This window comes from Engystomops pustulosus, chromosome 4, assembly GCF_040894005.1.
Source record: "Engystomops pustulosus chromosome 4, aEngPut4.maternal, whole genome shotgun sequence".
NCBI lineage: Eukaryota > Metazoa > Chordata > Amphibia > Anura > Leptodactylidae > Engystomops > Engystomops pustulosus.
In genome coordinates this window covers 141,581,263-141,593,843 of record NC_092414.1, presented here as the reverse complement: position 1 = coordinate 141,593,843, position 12,581 = coordinate 141,581,263, and the positions used below count along the sequence as shown (strand labels likewise).

General features: G+C 44.4%; 1 protein-coding gene across 1 annotated transcript in view; it reads left to right on the top strand.

Moving 5' to 3' along the window:
* HCN4 (hyperpolarization activated cyclic nucleotide gated potassium channel 4) overlaps window positions 1-12,581 on the top strand; it is a 119,176-nt gene that overhangs the window by 88,633 nt on the left and 17,962 nt on the right. The window contains exon 4 of the mRNA XM_072147826.1: window positions 7,339-7,557. Within this exon, the coding sequence (XP_072003927.1) occupies window positions 7,339-7,557 (219 nt within the window). The remainder of the gene's footprint in view (window positions 1-7,338; window positions 7,558-12,581) is intronic.

Below are 12,581 nucleotides of genomic sequence, written 5' to 3'. Positions count from 1 at the left end.
GTAGGTGGCCCTCCAGAAAAATGGAATAGATTGAGTGCCTGTATGTGGCAGTCCAAAAAAGTTTTCAAACCAGAGGAGCAGGTAGGTGGCCCTCCAGAAAAATGGAATAGATTGAGTGCCTGTATGTGGCAGTCCAAAAAAGTTTTCAAACCAGAGGAGCAGGTAGGTGGCCCTCCAGAAAAATGGAATAGATTGAGTGCCTGTATGTGGCAGTCCAAAAAAGTTTTCAAACCAGAGGAGCAGGTAGGTGGCCCTCCAGAAAAATGGAATAGATTGAGTGCCTGTATGTGGCAGTCCAAAAAAGTTTTCAAACCAGAGGAGCAGGTAGGTGGCCCTCCAGAAAAATGAAATAGATTGAGTGCCTGTATGTGGCAGTCCAAAAAATTGTTTAAAACAGAGGACCGGGTCGGTGGCCCTCCAGAAAAATTAAATGCATAAAGTACTATAGCTAGAGCCAGTGGGCCCTGTCAAAAAATAGCCAGTTTCCTCTGCTTTACTGTACAAAGAGGAGGAGAAGAAGGAAAATGAGGAGGAGGAGGAGTGGATAAATTATTCAGGTTGAGCTTCCTTCACCTGGTGGAGATTGGAAATTATGAGAAATCCAGGCTTTATTCATCTTAATAAGCGTCAGCCTGTCAGCGCTGTCAGTCGACAGGCGTGTACGCTTATCGGTGATGATGCCACCAGCTGCACTGAAAACCCGCTCGGACAAGACGCTAGCGGCAGGGCAGGCAAGAACCTCCAAGGCGTACAGCGCCAGTTCGTGCCACATGTCCAGCTTTGAAACCCAGTAGTTGTAGGGAGCTGTGTGATCATTTAGGACGATGGTATGGTCAGCTACGTACTCCCTCACCATCTTTCTGTAAAGATCAGCCCTACTCTGCCGAGACTGGGGACAGGTGACAGTGTCTTGCTGGGGTGACATAAAGCTGGCAAAAGCCTTGTAAAGCGTACCCTTGCCAGTGCTGGACAAGCTGCCTGCTCGCCTACTCTCCCTCGCTACTTGTCCCGCAGAACTACGCACTCTGCCGCTAGCGCTGTCAGAAGGGAAATACTGTTTCAGCTTGTGCACCAGGGCCTGCTGGTATTCATGCATTCTCACACTCCTTTCCTCTCCAGGGATGAGAGTGGAAAGATTTTGCTTGTACCGTGGGTCCAGGAGAGTGAACACCCAGTAATCGGTGCTGGAATAAATTCTTTGAACGCGAGGGTCACGGGATAGGCAGCCTAGCATGAAATCTGCCATATGCGCCAGAGTACCAACGCGTAAGAATTCACTCCCCTCACTGGCCTGACTGTCCATTTCCTCCTCCTCCAACTCCTCCAACTCCTCTTCTTCTGCCTATACACGCTGAACAGTGAAGGACTCAACAATGGTCCCCTCTTGTGTCTCGCCAACATTCTCCTCCTCTTCCTCCTCATCCTCCTCCACCTCCACCTCCTCCGATATGCGCTGAGAAACAGACCTAAGGGTGCTTTGGCTATCAACAAGGGAATCTTCTTCCCCCGTCTCTTGTGACGAGCGCAAAGCTTCCGACTTCATGCTGATCAGAGAGTTTTTCAACAGGCCAAGCAGCGGGATGGTGAGGCTGATGATGGCGGCATCGCCACTGACCATCTGTGTTGACTCCTCAAAGTTACTCAGCACCTGACAGATATCAGACATCCACGTCCACTCCTCATTGTAGACTTGAGGAAGCTGACTGACCTGACTACCAGTTCTGGTGGAAGTTGACATCTGGCAGTCTACAATCGCTCGGCGCTGCTGGTAAACTCTGGATAACATGGTCAATGTTGAATTCCACCTCGTGGGCACGTCACACAACAGTCGGTGAGCGGGCAGTTGGAGGCGGCGCTGCGCTGCCCTGAGAGTGGCAGCATCTGTGCTGGACTTCCTGAAATGCGCACAGATGCGGCGCACCTTCGTGAGCAAATCAGACAGATTGGGGTATGTCTTGAGGAAACGCTGAACTATCAGATTTAACACATGGGCCAGGCATGGCACATGTGTCAGTCTGCCGAGTTGCAGAGCCGCCACCAGGTTACGGCCGTTGTCACACACAACCATGCCTGGCTTCAGGTTCAGCGGTGCCAGCCACAGATCAGTCTGCGCCGTGATGCCCTGTAATAGTTCTTGGGCGGTGTGCCTTTTATCGCCTAGGCTCAGCAGTTTGAGCACCGCCTGCTGTCGCTTAGCGACGGCACTGCTGCTGTGCCTAGAGCTACCGACTGATGGCGCCATGCCCACGGATGGTAGTTCGGAGGTGGAGGAGGGGTGGGAGGAGGAGGAGGCATAGTAGGCCTGAAACACCTGGACCGAGGTAGGCCCCGCAATCCTCGGCGTCGGCAGTATATGACCAGCCGCAGGGTCAGACTCGGTCCCAGCCTCCACCAAGTTAACCCAATGTGCCGTCAGCGATATATAGTGGCCCTGCCCGGCAGCACTCGTCCACGTGTCCGTGGTCAGGTGGACCTTGTCAGAAACGGCATTGGTCAGGGCACGGATGATGTTGTCTGACACGTGCTGGTGCAGGGCTGGGACGGCACATCGGGAAAAGTAGTGGCGGCTGGGGACCGAATACCGAAGGGCGGCCGCCGCCATGAGGTTGCGAAAGGCCTCGGTTTCTACTAGCCTATAGGGCAGCATCTCTAGGCTAAGCAATCTGGAGATGTGGACATTAAGGGCTTGGGCGTGCGGGTGGGTTGCACTATATTTGCGTTTCCGCTCCAGCGTCTGGGGTATGGAGAGCTGAACGCTGGTGGATGCTGTGGAGGATCGTGGAGGCGACGATGGGGTTTTTGTGGCAGGGTCCTGGGCAGGGGGCTGACTATCAGCTGACACAGGGGAAGGAGCAGTGGTGTGCACGGCCGGAGGTGAACGGGCTTGTTGCCACTGAGTGGGGTGTTTAGCATTCATATGCCTGCGCATACTGGTGGTAGTTAAGCTATTAGTGGTGGAACCCCTGCTGATCCTGGTTTGGCAAATGTTGCACACCACAGTCCGTCGGTCATCCGGTGTTTCCTTAAAGAACCTCCAGACTTCTGAAAATCTAGCCCTCGCCGCAGGAGCCCTCGCCACGGGAGCTTCACTAGTTGACACATTTGGCGCTGATGCACCAGGTCTGGCACTGCCTCTCCGTCTGGCCCCACCACTGCCTCTTCCAACCTGTTCTGGTCGAGGACTCTCCTCCGTCTCAGAAGCACTGTGTTCACCCGGCCTATCAACCCAGCTTGGGTCTGTCACCTCATCATCCTCCGATCCCTCAGTCTGCTCCCCCCTCGGACTTCCTGCCCTGACAACAACTTCCCCACTGTCTGACAACCGTGTCTCCTCATCGTCGGACACCTCTTTACACACTTCTTCCACTACGTCAAGAAGGTCATCATCACCCACAGACTGCGACTGGTGGAAAACCTGGGCATCGGAAAATTGCTCAGCAGCAACCGGACAAGTGGTTTGTGACTGTGGGAAGGGTCCAGAAAACAGTTCCTCAGAGTATGCCGGTTCAAATGCCAAATTTTCCTGGGAGGGGGCAGACTGGGGGGGAGGAGGCTGAGGTGCAGGAGCTGGAGGAGTGCCGATTTCGGTGACATGGGTGGACTGCGTGGAAGACTGACTGGTGGACAAATTGCTCGAAGCATTGTCGGCAATCCACGACATCACCTGTTCGCACTGTTCTGACCTCAACAGTGCTCTACCACGAGTCCCAGTAACTTCAGACATGAACCTAGGGAGTGTAGCTCTGCGGCGTTCCCCTGCTCCCTCATAAGCAGGTGGTGTCTCACCCCGCCCAGGACCACGGCCTCTGACCCCTGCAGTAGTTGGACGCCCATGTCCCCGCCCTCGTCCTCTACCCCTAGCCCTCGGGTTAAACATTTTGAAAATGAGAGTTATAACTTTAATTTTTTTTTAACTTTTTTTTGTGTTTTTTGTTTTTTTTTGTGTTTTTTAGTTTTTAAAACCAAACGATGCTATCCTATTGCTATGGCTATTTTCTAGCCAAGTATGAAAGCACACTGCTATGCCAGATGAGATGACGCTGAGTTATTAAAAAAATAAACGTAAAATAAAAAAGGAAATGGCAGACTGTGCCTAATTGAAATCCAACCCCTAATAAATTTTCCCACTTCGGTCTTTGCGATGGATATGTGCGTCACTAAGCGCAAAACACAGCGGTCGCAAGTCTCACTACAAATTGCTCACAATTTGCTAGTAGATGCACTGCAGCAAGTACAGCCACCAGCAGATCAACCAGAAATCAAATATATATAACGCTACTGTAGGCGTAAGTAAGCCGTTTGGATTCTCCTATGGCTATTTTCTAACCAAGTATGAAAGCACACTGCTATGCCAGATGAGATGACGCTGAGTTATTAAAAAAATAAACGTAAAATAAAAAAGGAAATGGCAGACTGTGCCTAATTGAAATCCAACCCCTAATAAATTTTCCCACTTCGGTCTTTGCGATGGATATGTGCGTCACTAAGCGCAAAACACAGCGGTCGCAAGTCTCACTACAAATTGCTCACAATTTGCTAGTAGATGCACTGCAGCAAGGACAGCCACCAGCAGATCAACCAGAAATCAAATATATATAACGCTACTGTAGGCGTAAGTAAGCCGTTTGGATTCTCCTATGGCTATTTTCTAGCCAAGTATGAAAGCACACTGCTATGCCAGATGAGATGACGCTGAGTTATTAAAAAAATAAACGTAAAATAAAAAAGGAAATGGCAGACTGTGCCTAATTGAAATCCAACCCCTAATAAATTTTCCCACTTCGGTCTTTGCGATGGATATGTGCGTCACTAAGCGCAAAACACAGCGGTCGCAAGTCTCACTACAAATTGCTCACAATTTGCTAGTAGATGCACTGCAGCAAGTACAGCCACCAGCAGATCAACCAGAAATCAAATATATATAACGCTACTGTAGGCGTAAGTAAGCCGTTTGGATTCTCCTATGGCTATTTTCTAGCCAAGTATGAAAGCACACTGCTATGCCAGATGAGATGACGCTGAGTTATTAAAAAAATAAACGTAAAATAAAAAAGGAAATGGCAGACTGTGCCTAATTGAAATCCAACCCCTAATAAATTTTCCCACTTCGGTCTTTGCGATGGATATGTGCGTCACTAAGCGCAAAACACAGCGGTCGCAACTCTCACTACAAATTGCTCACAATTTGCTAGTAGATGCACTGCAGCAAGTACAGCCACCAGCAGATCAACCAGAAATCAAATATATATAACGCTACTGTAGGCGTAAGTAAGCCGTTTGGATTCTCCTATGGCTATTTTCTAGCCAAGTATGAAAGCACACTACTATGCAAGATGAGATGACGCTGAGTTATGAAAAAATAAACGTAAAATAAAAAGTAAATGGCAGACTGTGCCTAATTGAAATCAAACCCCTAATAAATTTTCCCACTTTGGTGTTTGAGGTGGATATGTGTGTCACTAAGAGCTAAACACAACGGTAGCAAGTCCCCCTGCAAATTCCTCACAATATGGTACTAGCTGCACTACTAGTGCCAGCAAGCCCAGCCACAAGCAAACAAAAAAAAAAAAAGTATAACGTTATTGTAGCCCTAAGAAGGGCTGTTGGGTTCTTATTGAATCACTCCTGCCTAACACTATTCTAATAGAACACCCTAACGCTTTCCCTGACCAGCAGCAGCTCTCTCCCTAGCGGCATCCAGACACAGAATGATCCGAGCAGCGCGGGCAGCGGCTAGTCTATCCCAGGGTCACCTGATCTGGCCAGCCAACCACTGCTATCGACGTGTAAGGGTACCACGTCATGCTGGGTGGAGTGCAGAGTCTCCTGGCTTGTGATTGGCTCTGTTTCTGGCCGCCAAAAAGCAAAACGGCGGGAGCTGCCATTTTCTCGAGCGGGCGAAGTATTCGTCCGAGCAACGAGCAGTTTCGAGTACGCTAATGCTCGAACGAGCATCAAGCTCGGACGAGTATGTTCGCTCATCTCTAAAGTCTACCTATGATGTCAATTTCTGGCCTCATATTTTTAAAGGAGACAACTTGCACAATTGGTGGCTGACTAAATACTTTTCACCGCTGTAGTTGTTGAAGATTTGGACTAAAGAGTAGAGCCTACAATATACATGGTCTTTCGTAATGTAAATGTTGACCCTGCCACAGTGCATGATGTATTACACTGCATGATTCATGATGTATTACACTTTCCACCCGTGAGGAAACACATAAAGGGAAAATGTCATCAAGAATGGGCACAGTAAATTTTACTCATCCCCCACTGCACAGTGCTCACTTCTCAATCCACCATGCAAGTGAAAGGGACGGCATTCTGATAAGGACAGGGAGTGCTATTATGTTGTGAGGGTAAAATTCTGGTGAGAGGTATTCTTTAAACGAAACCTGTCACTGGGGACCTCATTTTCTCTAAAGTCAGGTTGCAGAAGCCCATTACTCCTCTCCCACTGATGTCAGCTCACCAGGCTGAGACCGCTGTGAAGAAGCAGGAGGGAAGAGATGTACAGTAGCACAAAGGCAAGGGCTAAGAGCTGAGGAGTCTGCAGCACAGACAAGTCACATGTTGTTTTTTTAAATGCATCCAAACCAAAGCCAAACCCCTAGAACTTCACAGAGGATTCTGTCAGGGTGTAATGTAAGTTTTAACACATAATTATACTGTAATGCTTAGAGAAGGCAGAAAGACATTTTTACAATGCAGCTGTAATGGGCTTCTGGAACCTGTATTTAGAGAAAATGAGGTCCATGGTGACAGGTTCCCTTTAAGTCAGTCCATATCTGAAACTGTACATAAAATCATATGCAAAAGATCGGGTTGAAATATTACGTTTAGATGAATAGCTGGAACATTGGAATCCACAGAACATCTCAGTATTCTTACAGTGAAATCAGATACTTACCCTAAGGACAGGGCAGAGTACAATTTTAATGTTTTAAGGAAATCTATCATCAAAATCAAGCGCAATAAACCAGCGACACTCATAGATCCAGGCACTGTAGTAATCTTCTATTGTTATTCTAATATTTGTTAGTGAATGGTAGGCAATGAGAAGCACTCCCAACAGATCTTTTTGGCAAATCCAATCAAAATACATATAATAACACATTTTGTGGATAAAATTCCAGCTAGGATTTCTGTTAGGCCATTTACTCAAGTTGCTTCAAGACACTGAAATGACTTCTATGCATGAACTCATTCGGTACATGACAATATCACTATGATGAATGACACCTTTTATCTTAGGATTACGGATGTTGCACAAACCAGTGTTGCTGTGTTTGTAATGTTACAAGTGGAAAACATTTTCTTTTTTTTACTCTGTTACAGAATGCCTCTTGGGGAAAGCAATATTCCTATGCTCTTTTCAAAGCCATGAGTCACATGTTGTGCATCGGGTATGGGCAGCAGGCGCCAGTGGGCATGTCAGATGTCTGGCTCACTATGCTGAGCATGATTGTTGGTGCCACTTGCTATGCCATGTTCATTGGTCACGCCACTGCGCTTATCCAGTCCCTAGATTCATCACGGCGTCAGTATCAGGAAAAGGTACGTGGACGCTTTAAGTTATCATTCTTTTGCAAAATAGTTTTCTATTTCTATACTTAAAGCACATTTAAATGGTTTTTAATAGTCAGCAGATCAATATTGAATGCACCTGTAAATATACAGTACATAAAGCTGTATTTATGTGGATCCTTCAACAATTAATAACTGCAGATAGAACAGTTCTACACAGTAATATACTGTATTTCATCCATTTCACTGCCTTAGGTAGAAACAGAAATATTGTACACAAATTATTATTAAGACGTTTAGCTATTAATTATTCACATCACACATCAATTGCTACTTGTGCAGCTATGAATAACTTCATTCTATGAATGTCCTTGTATTCCCTTCATAGAGCTCGTTAGGTAACACAATGTAGCATATTTTCATAAATTTAGTAATTTCTCTCCATGGATATTTAAAAGGTTTGTCTAGAGGTTGAAAAACAGTATTTTCCGGACTATAAGGCGCACAAAAAATCCTTTGATTTTCTCAGAAATCAAAGGTGCGCTTTATAGTCCAGTGCACCTTATATATGAATCATATATGTGCCTTGAACTGTGCACAGGTCTGCCACCTGCTGGTCATTCATCCTTATAATCAGGTGCGCCTTATAGTCCAGTGCGCCTTATATATGAACCTAGACGTTTTAGCAGGCAATTATTGAGGGTGCGCCTTATAGTCCGAAAAATACGGTATATGGCTGCTTTCTTCCAAAAACAGTGCCACACCTGACCATGATTCATGTGGGTTTCGGAGATAAACTGTTTAGAGATTAATGGAGCTTAGTTGTGATAGATGTGGAGCTGTTTTTGAAAGACAGCAACCATACTTTTCAAACTCAAAACAACCCCTTTAAGCCTAAAGGGATTATCAAAAATAAAGACATTCCTGCAAATAATTGATATTGTTTGTGTCATGAAAAGTTATACAATTTTTTTCAATATACATTGTGTACCAATAATTTACAGTTTTCTATATCTCTTCTTGCAGTCATGCAACAGGAAGCTTCATCATTTACATACTGTAGATAAACCCTGGTCCATGGGGATGTGATGTCACACAGGTACACGGCTCGCTATAACACACAGTGTAATCAGAGCTGTGTGATATTCCGAGTCCTGTACTTGTGTGACATCACATTCCCATGGACCAGGGTTTATCCACAGGAAGTAAAAGATAACGCTTCCTATTGCATTACGACAAGAAGACAGCAAGCAGAAATCTAGAAAATCATGAAGAATTGATACAGAAAGTTTATAGGAAAATTGTAAAACTTTTCATTACACAAACAATATCAAGTATTTGCTAGAATGTACTGAAAGTGGACAACCCCTTTAATTCACATCATAGATAGACTGAAGGCATATCTGAGGATCACAGACCTAGGTTCAGGAAGGAGCCTGATGGGTCACACTGGATTGTCCTCTGACTGCTCTCCGCCCTCTAAAACCTAAGCAATTTTAGATGCCACCACTCGTCTTATATAAGGCTATGTCAAAATACAATATCACACTTACTAGTAAAGCAATCAATGTAAGTAACGTAAAGCCAACATGTGTTTATGTTAGCCAGCATGGGTTTATGGAGTATAGAAGTTGTCAGACTAACCTGACCATATCTAGTTTTATGAAGAGGTGAGCACATACCTGGGCAGGGGAGCTGCTGTAGATAATGGGGCAGATTTACTTACCCGGTCCATTTGCGATCCAGCGATCCAGCTGGAATTCCTCGAAATACACAGGCCTATCCTGGATGAAGGTGAGTGAAATTTTCGGGACACAATTTTTTTTTAAATGCGGCGGTTTTTCCGAATCCGTCGGGTTTTCGTTTGGCCACGCCCCACGATTTCCGTTGCGTGCATGCCGGCGCTGATGCGCCACAATCCGATCGCGTGCGGCAAAATCCCGGGGCAATTCAGGTACAATCGGCGCAAATCGGAAATATTCGGGTAACACGTCGGGAAAACGCGAATCGGGCCCTTAGTAAATGACCCCCAATGTGTTCTTCAACACTCTCCCTCATAAACGCCTGATGGGTAAAATAAGATCTTTAGGTGTAAAAGGAATCATTTGCAATTAGATGGAAAACTGGCTGAATGATTGTATCCAGAGAGTTGTGGTCAATGATCCCTACTCAGAATGGTGACCAGTTATAAGTGGTGTACCCCAGCGTTCTGTGCTTGGCCCATTACTATTTAATATATCTATTAATGAAGGAGGAGGGAGGAATAAACCCCTTGCCGCCAAAGCCACTTTGCACCTTCCTGACATGGCCCACAGTCACTATAAGCGGTTGTAACTTTGAAACGCTTAAACATATCCAAGTGATTTTGAATTTATTTTCTTAAGATACTTTGTACTTCATGTTAGTTGAAAATTTTGGTGGTATGTTGCTTTTATTAATGAAAATAACTGATATTTGGTGAAAATTTTGAAAAATTCTCGATTTTCAAAATTCTAAATGTTCTATTTTTTCAACATATCATAACAGCAAAAAAAAAAAAACTTGATTACTGACATTTACCAAATGTCTTCTTTATGTTGTAGGATGTTTTGGGGCTTTGTACATTTTCATAAACAACGTAAAATCATGAGAGTAATGGAGCAGATGGCCGCACATGACCGTTTTGCTCCATACATCTCAATGGAGCTGACAGAAATTGACGAGCGCCATGTTCGGCGATCTCCGTTCTGCTCCATAGAGATTAATGCAGCAGAACTGTCATGTGTGGCCGTCTGCTGCGTTACTCTCATGGAGCGACAAGGGGTCCGACTCAGGTACATACGACCCGATCAGACCCCTCATTTTTGTGATCTGTGGGGGTCTCATTGGAGACGCCCACCATTCAGCAAGTTAGGCCCTACCATGTGGATAGGGCCTTACTTGTATTCGTGTGAAAACCCCTTTGCGTGAAATTTTGAAATTTCTATTTTTTTGGCTAAATCAATGTGTTTTTCAAAAAATGGGCACATTCTCAGTGGATAAAATACTAAAACAATCCACAAAGTTTGATACCCAATTTTTCCCCAGTATAACAATACCCCATATGTTGTGGTAACCTGCTGTATGGGCGCACACCACGTCATCAAGGGAAGCGGCGCCATTCAGAGCAGATTATGCATTGTAACTTTTTATTGGCTATACAATCTTTATGTTTTTGGCAATTTGGACTCATAAAGGCTTATTTTCTGCGACATGAGATGCACTTTACAAATACTTCATTTTAGTGGGTCTTTAGCTTATTGATGAGATTTTATTAACTGTTTGTTTAAAGAAAAAGAAAATTGTCAACTTTGGTTTCCTATCTTTTTGTATTCTTCTGGGGCTGTACACGATACCATAAAAATAACATTATCTTTATTATTTAGATCACTATGATTACAGTGATACCTCATTTATATATTTTTACAATTTTACTGAAGAAAAACTAATATGGAGAAAATCTCATTTATTTGCATATTACCATCTTTTTGGAAACATACCTTTAATATTTTTCGGTTGACAGAGCTGGTTTAGGGCTTATTTTTTATGTGTTGATTTGTACCTTTCAGTTGTACCATTTTGGCGTACATAACCTTTTTATTTATCACTTTTTGGAACATTTTTGTAAAGGGATTTTATTCTGTTTTTCTGTTTTCGTTTTTTACGCCGTTCACCAAACGGGTCCAGTAATGTTACTAATTTATTGTACATATTATTATGGATGCGGCAAAACCAAATATGTGGGGAAGTTCATGATTTTGTATTTTTTGTACATTATTCTAAGGGGTACCCCTTAGTGTAAGGGGTTAACACCAGCATTCGGAGGAATCTCTGATCGTGGGTGTTAGAGGTGGGTGTCGGCTGTAATATACAGTTGGACGTAGTAGTACTTCACAATGCAGCAAGTCTCTGCCACCTGTGATTTACTGCTACATTCAATGTCGGAAATGGGTTAATAGCACTGTGTCTATATTTACAAATGACACTAAGCTGTGTAGTGTAAGAGAGTCTGTGGAGGATGTTCATAGGTTGCAGGGTGACTTGGACTAACTGAGTGTTTGGTCATCCACTTGGCAAATCAGGTTCAATGTGGCAAGGGATTCTTTGTTGTGGAAGGGGGGGGGGGCAGATTTTGGAGGGGTTTGTTCTGTGAAGGGGGGGGGCAGATCTGGGCTGGAATTTTGTGTTGTGGAGAGGAGGGGGTGACAAGACCAGGGAGTGGGGTTCTGTTTAAGGAGGGGGCAATACCTGGGTGAGTTCTGTGTGAGGTGGAGGTAGAAGACATGGGGGGCTACTTGAGTGAGGTGAGGAGGAAGATAAGACCTGGGGGGAGCAGTGTTATAGTAATTATATTGTTTTACATAGGTAGTATAACTTAAACGATAACCAAATAAACCTTTATAAGTCTGCTGCCTGGGGAAGCAAAAAATGTGATCAATTTATCCGCTAAGATAGGTATCCCCAAAGAATCACCAATTTCTTTATGAAAACTTCCACCTAAGAAGGATTTAAAAATCCCCCCAGGCCCCCTGCTTGTGATGACATGAGGAATATGTATTTTAATGTTCTTTTACGACCAAGTGTTTTGCCTCAAAATATTTATATGATGATATTGTGCCATTGTGCCATTTCCCTCATAATGTCCCACACACTTACTTAGTTACCCAGAATGCACAGTGAGCATGCATGTCCTACCTTACATATACATTTTTTGCTCTTCACCTTCAAAAATCAATAATTTTTTACATTTTTCTGTGTACAGAGCAGTAGGAGGCATGTATTCTGCATAACAAATTGTACTTCCTATTGTCAGTATTTAGTATTCCTTGACATTCATTGGGAAGCTGGAAAAAATTCCAAATGTGGTCTGTGGTCTCCCAGTTAACTCTCTAATGCCCCTTCAATCCATCTTAAACTCTGCTGCCCAGCAAATCCATCTGTCTCCTCGATTCTCCTCTGCCTCTCCTTTCTACCAGTCTCTCCACTGGTTATCAATTACCCAGCGAATTCAATTAAAAATACTAACCATAACATAG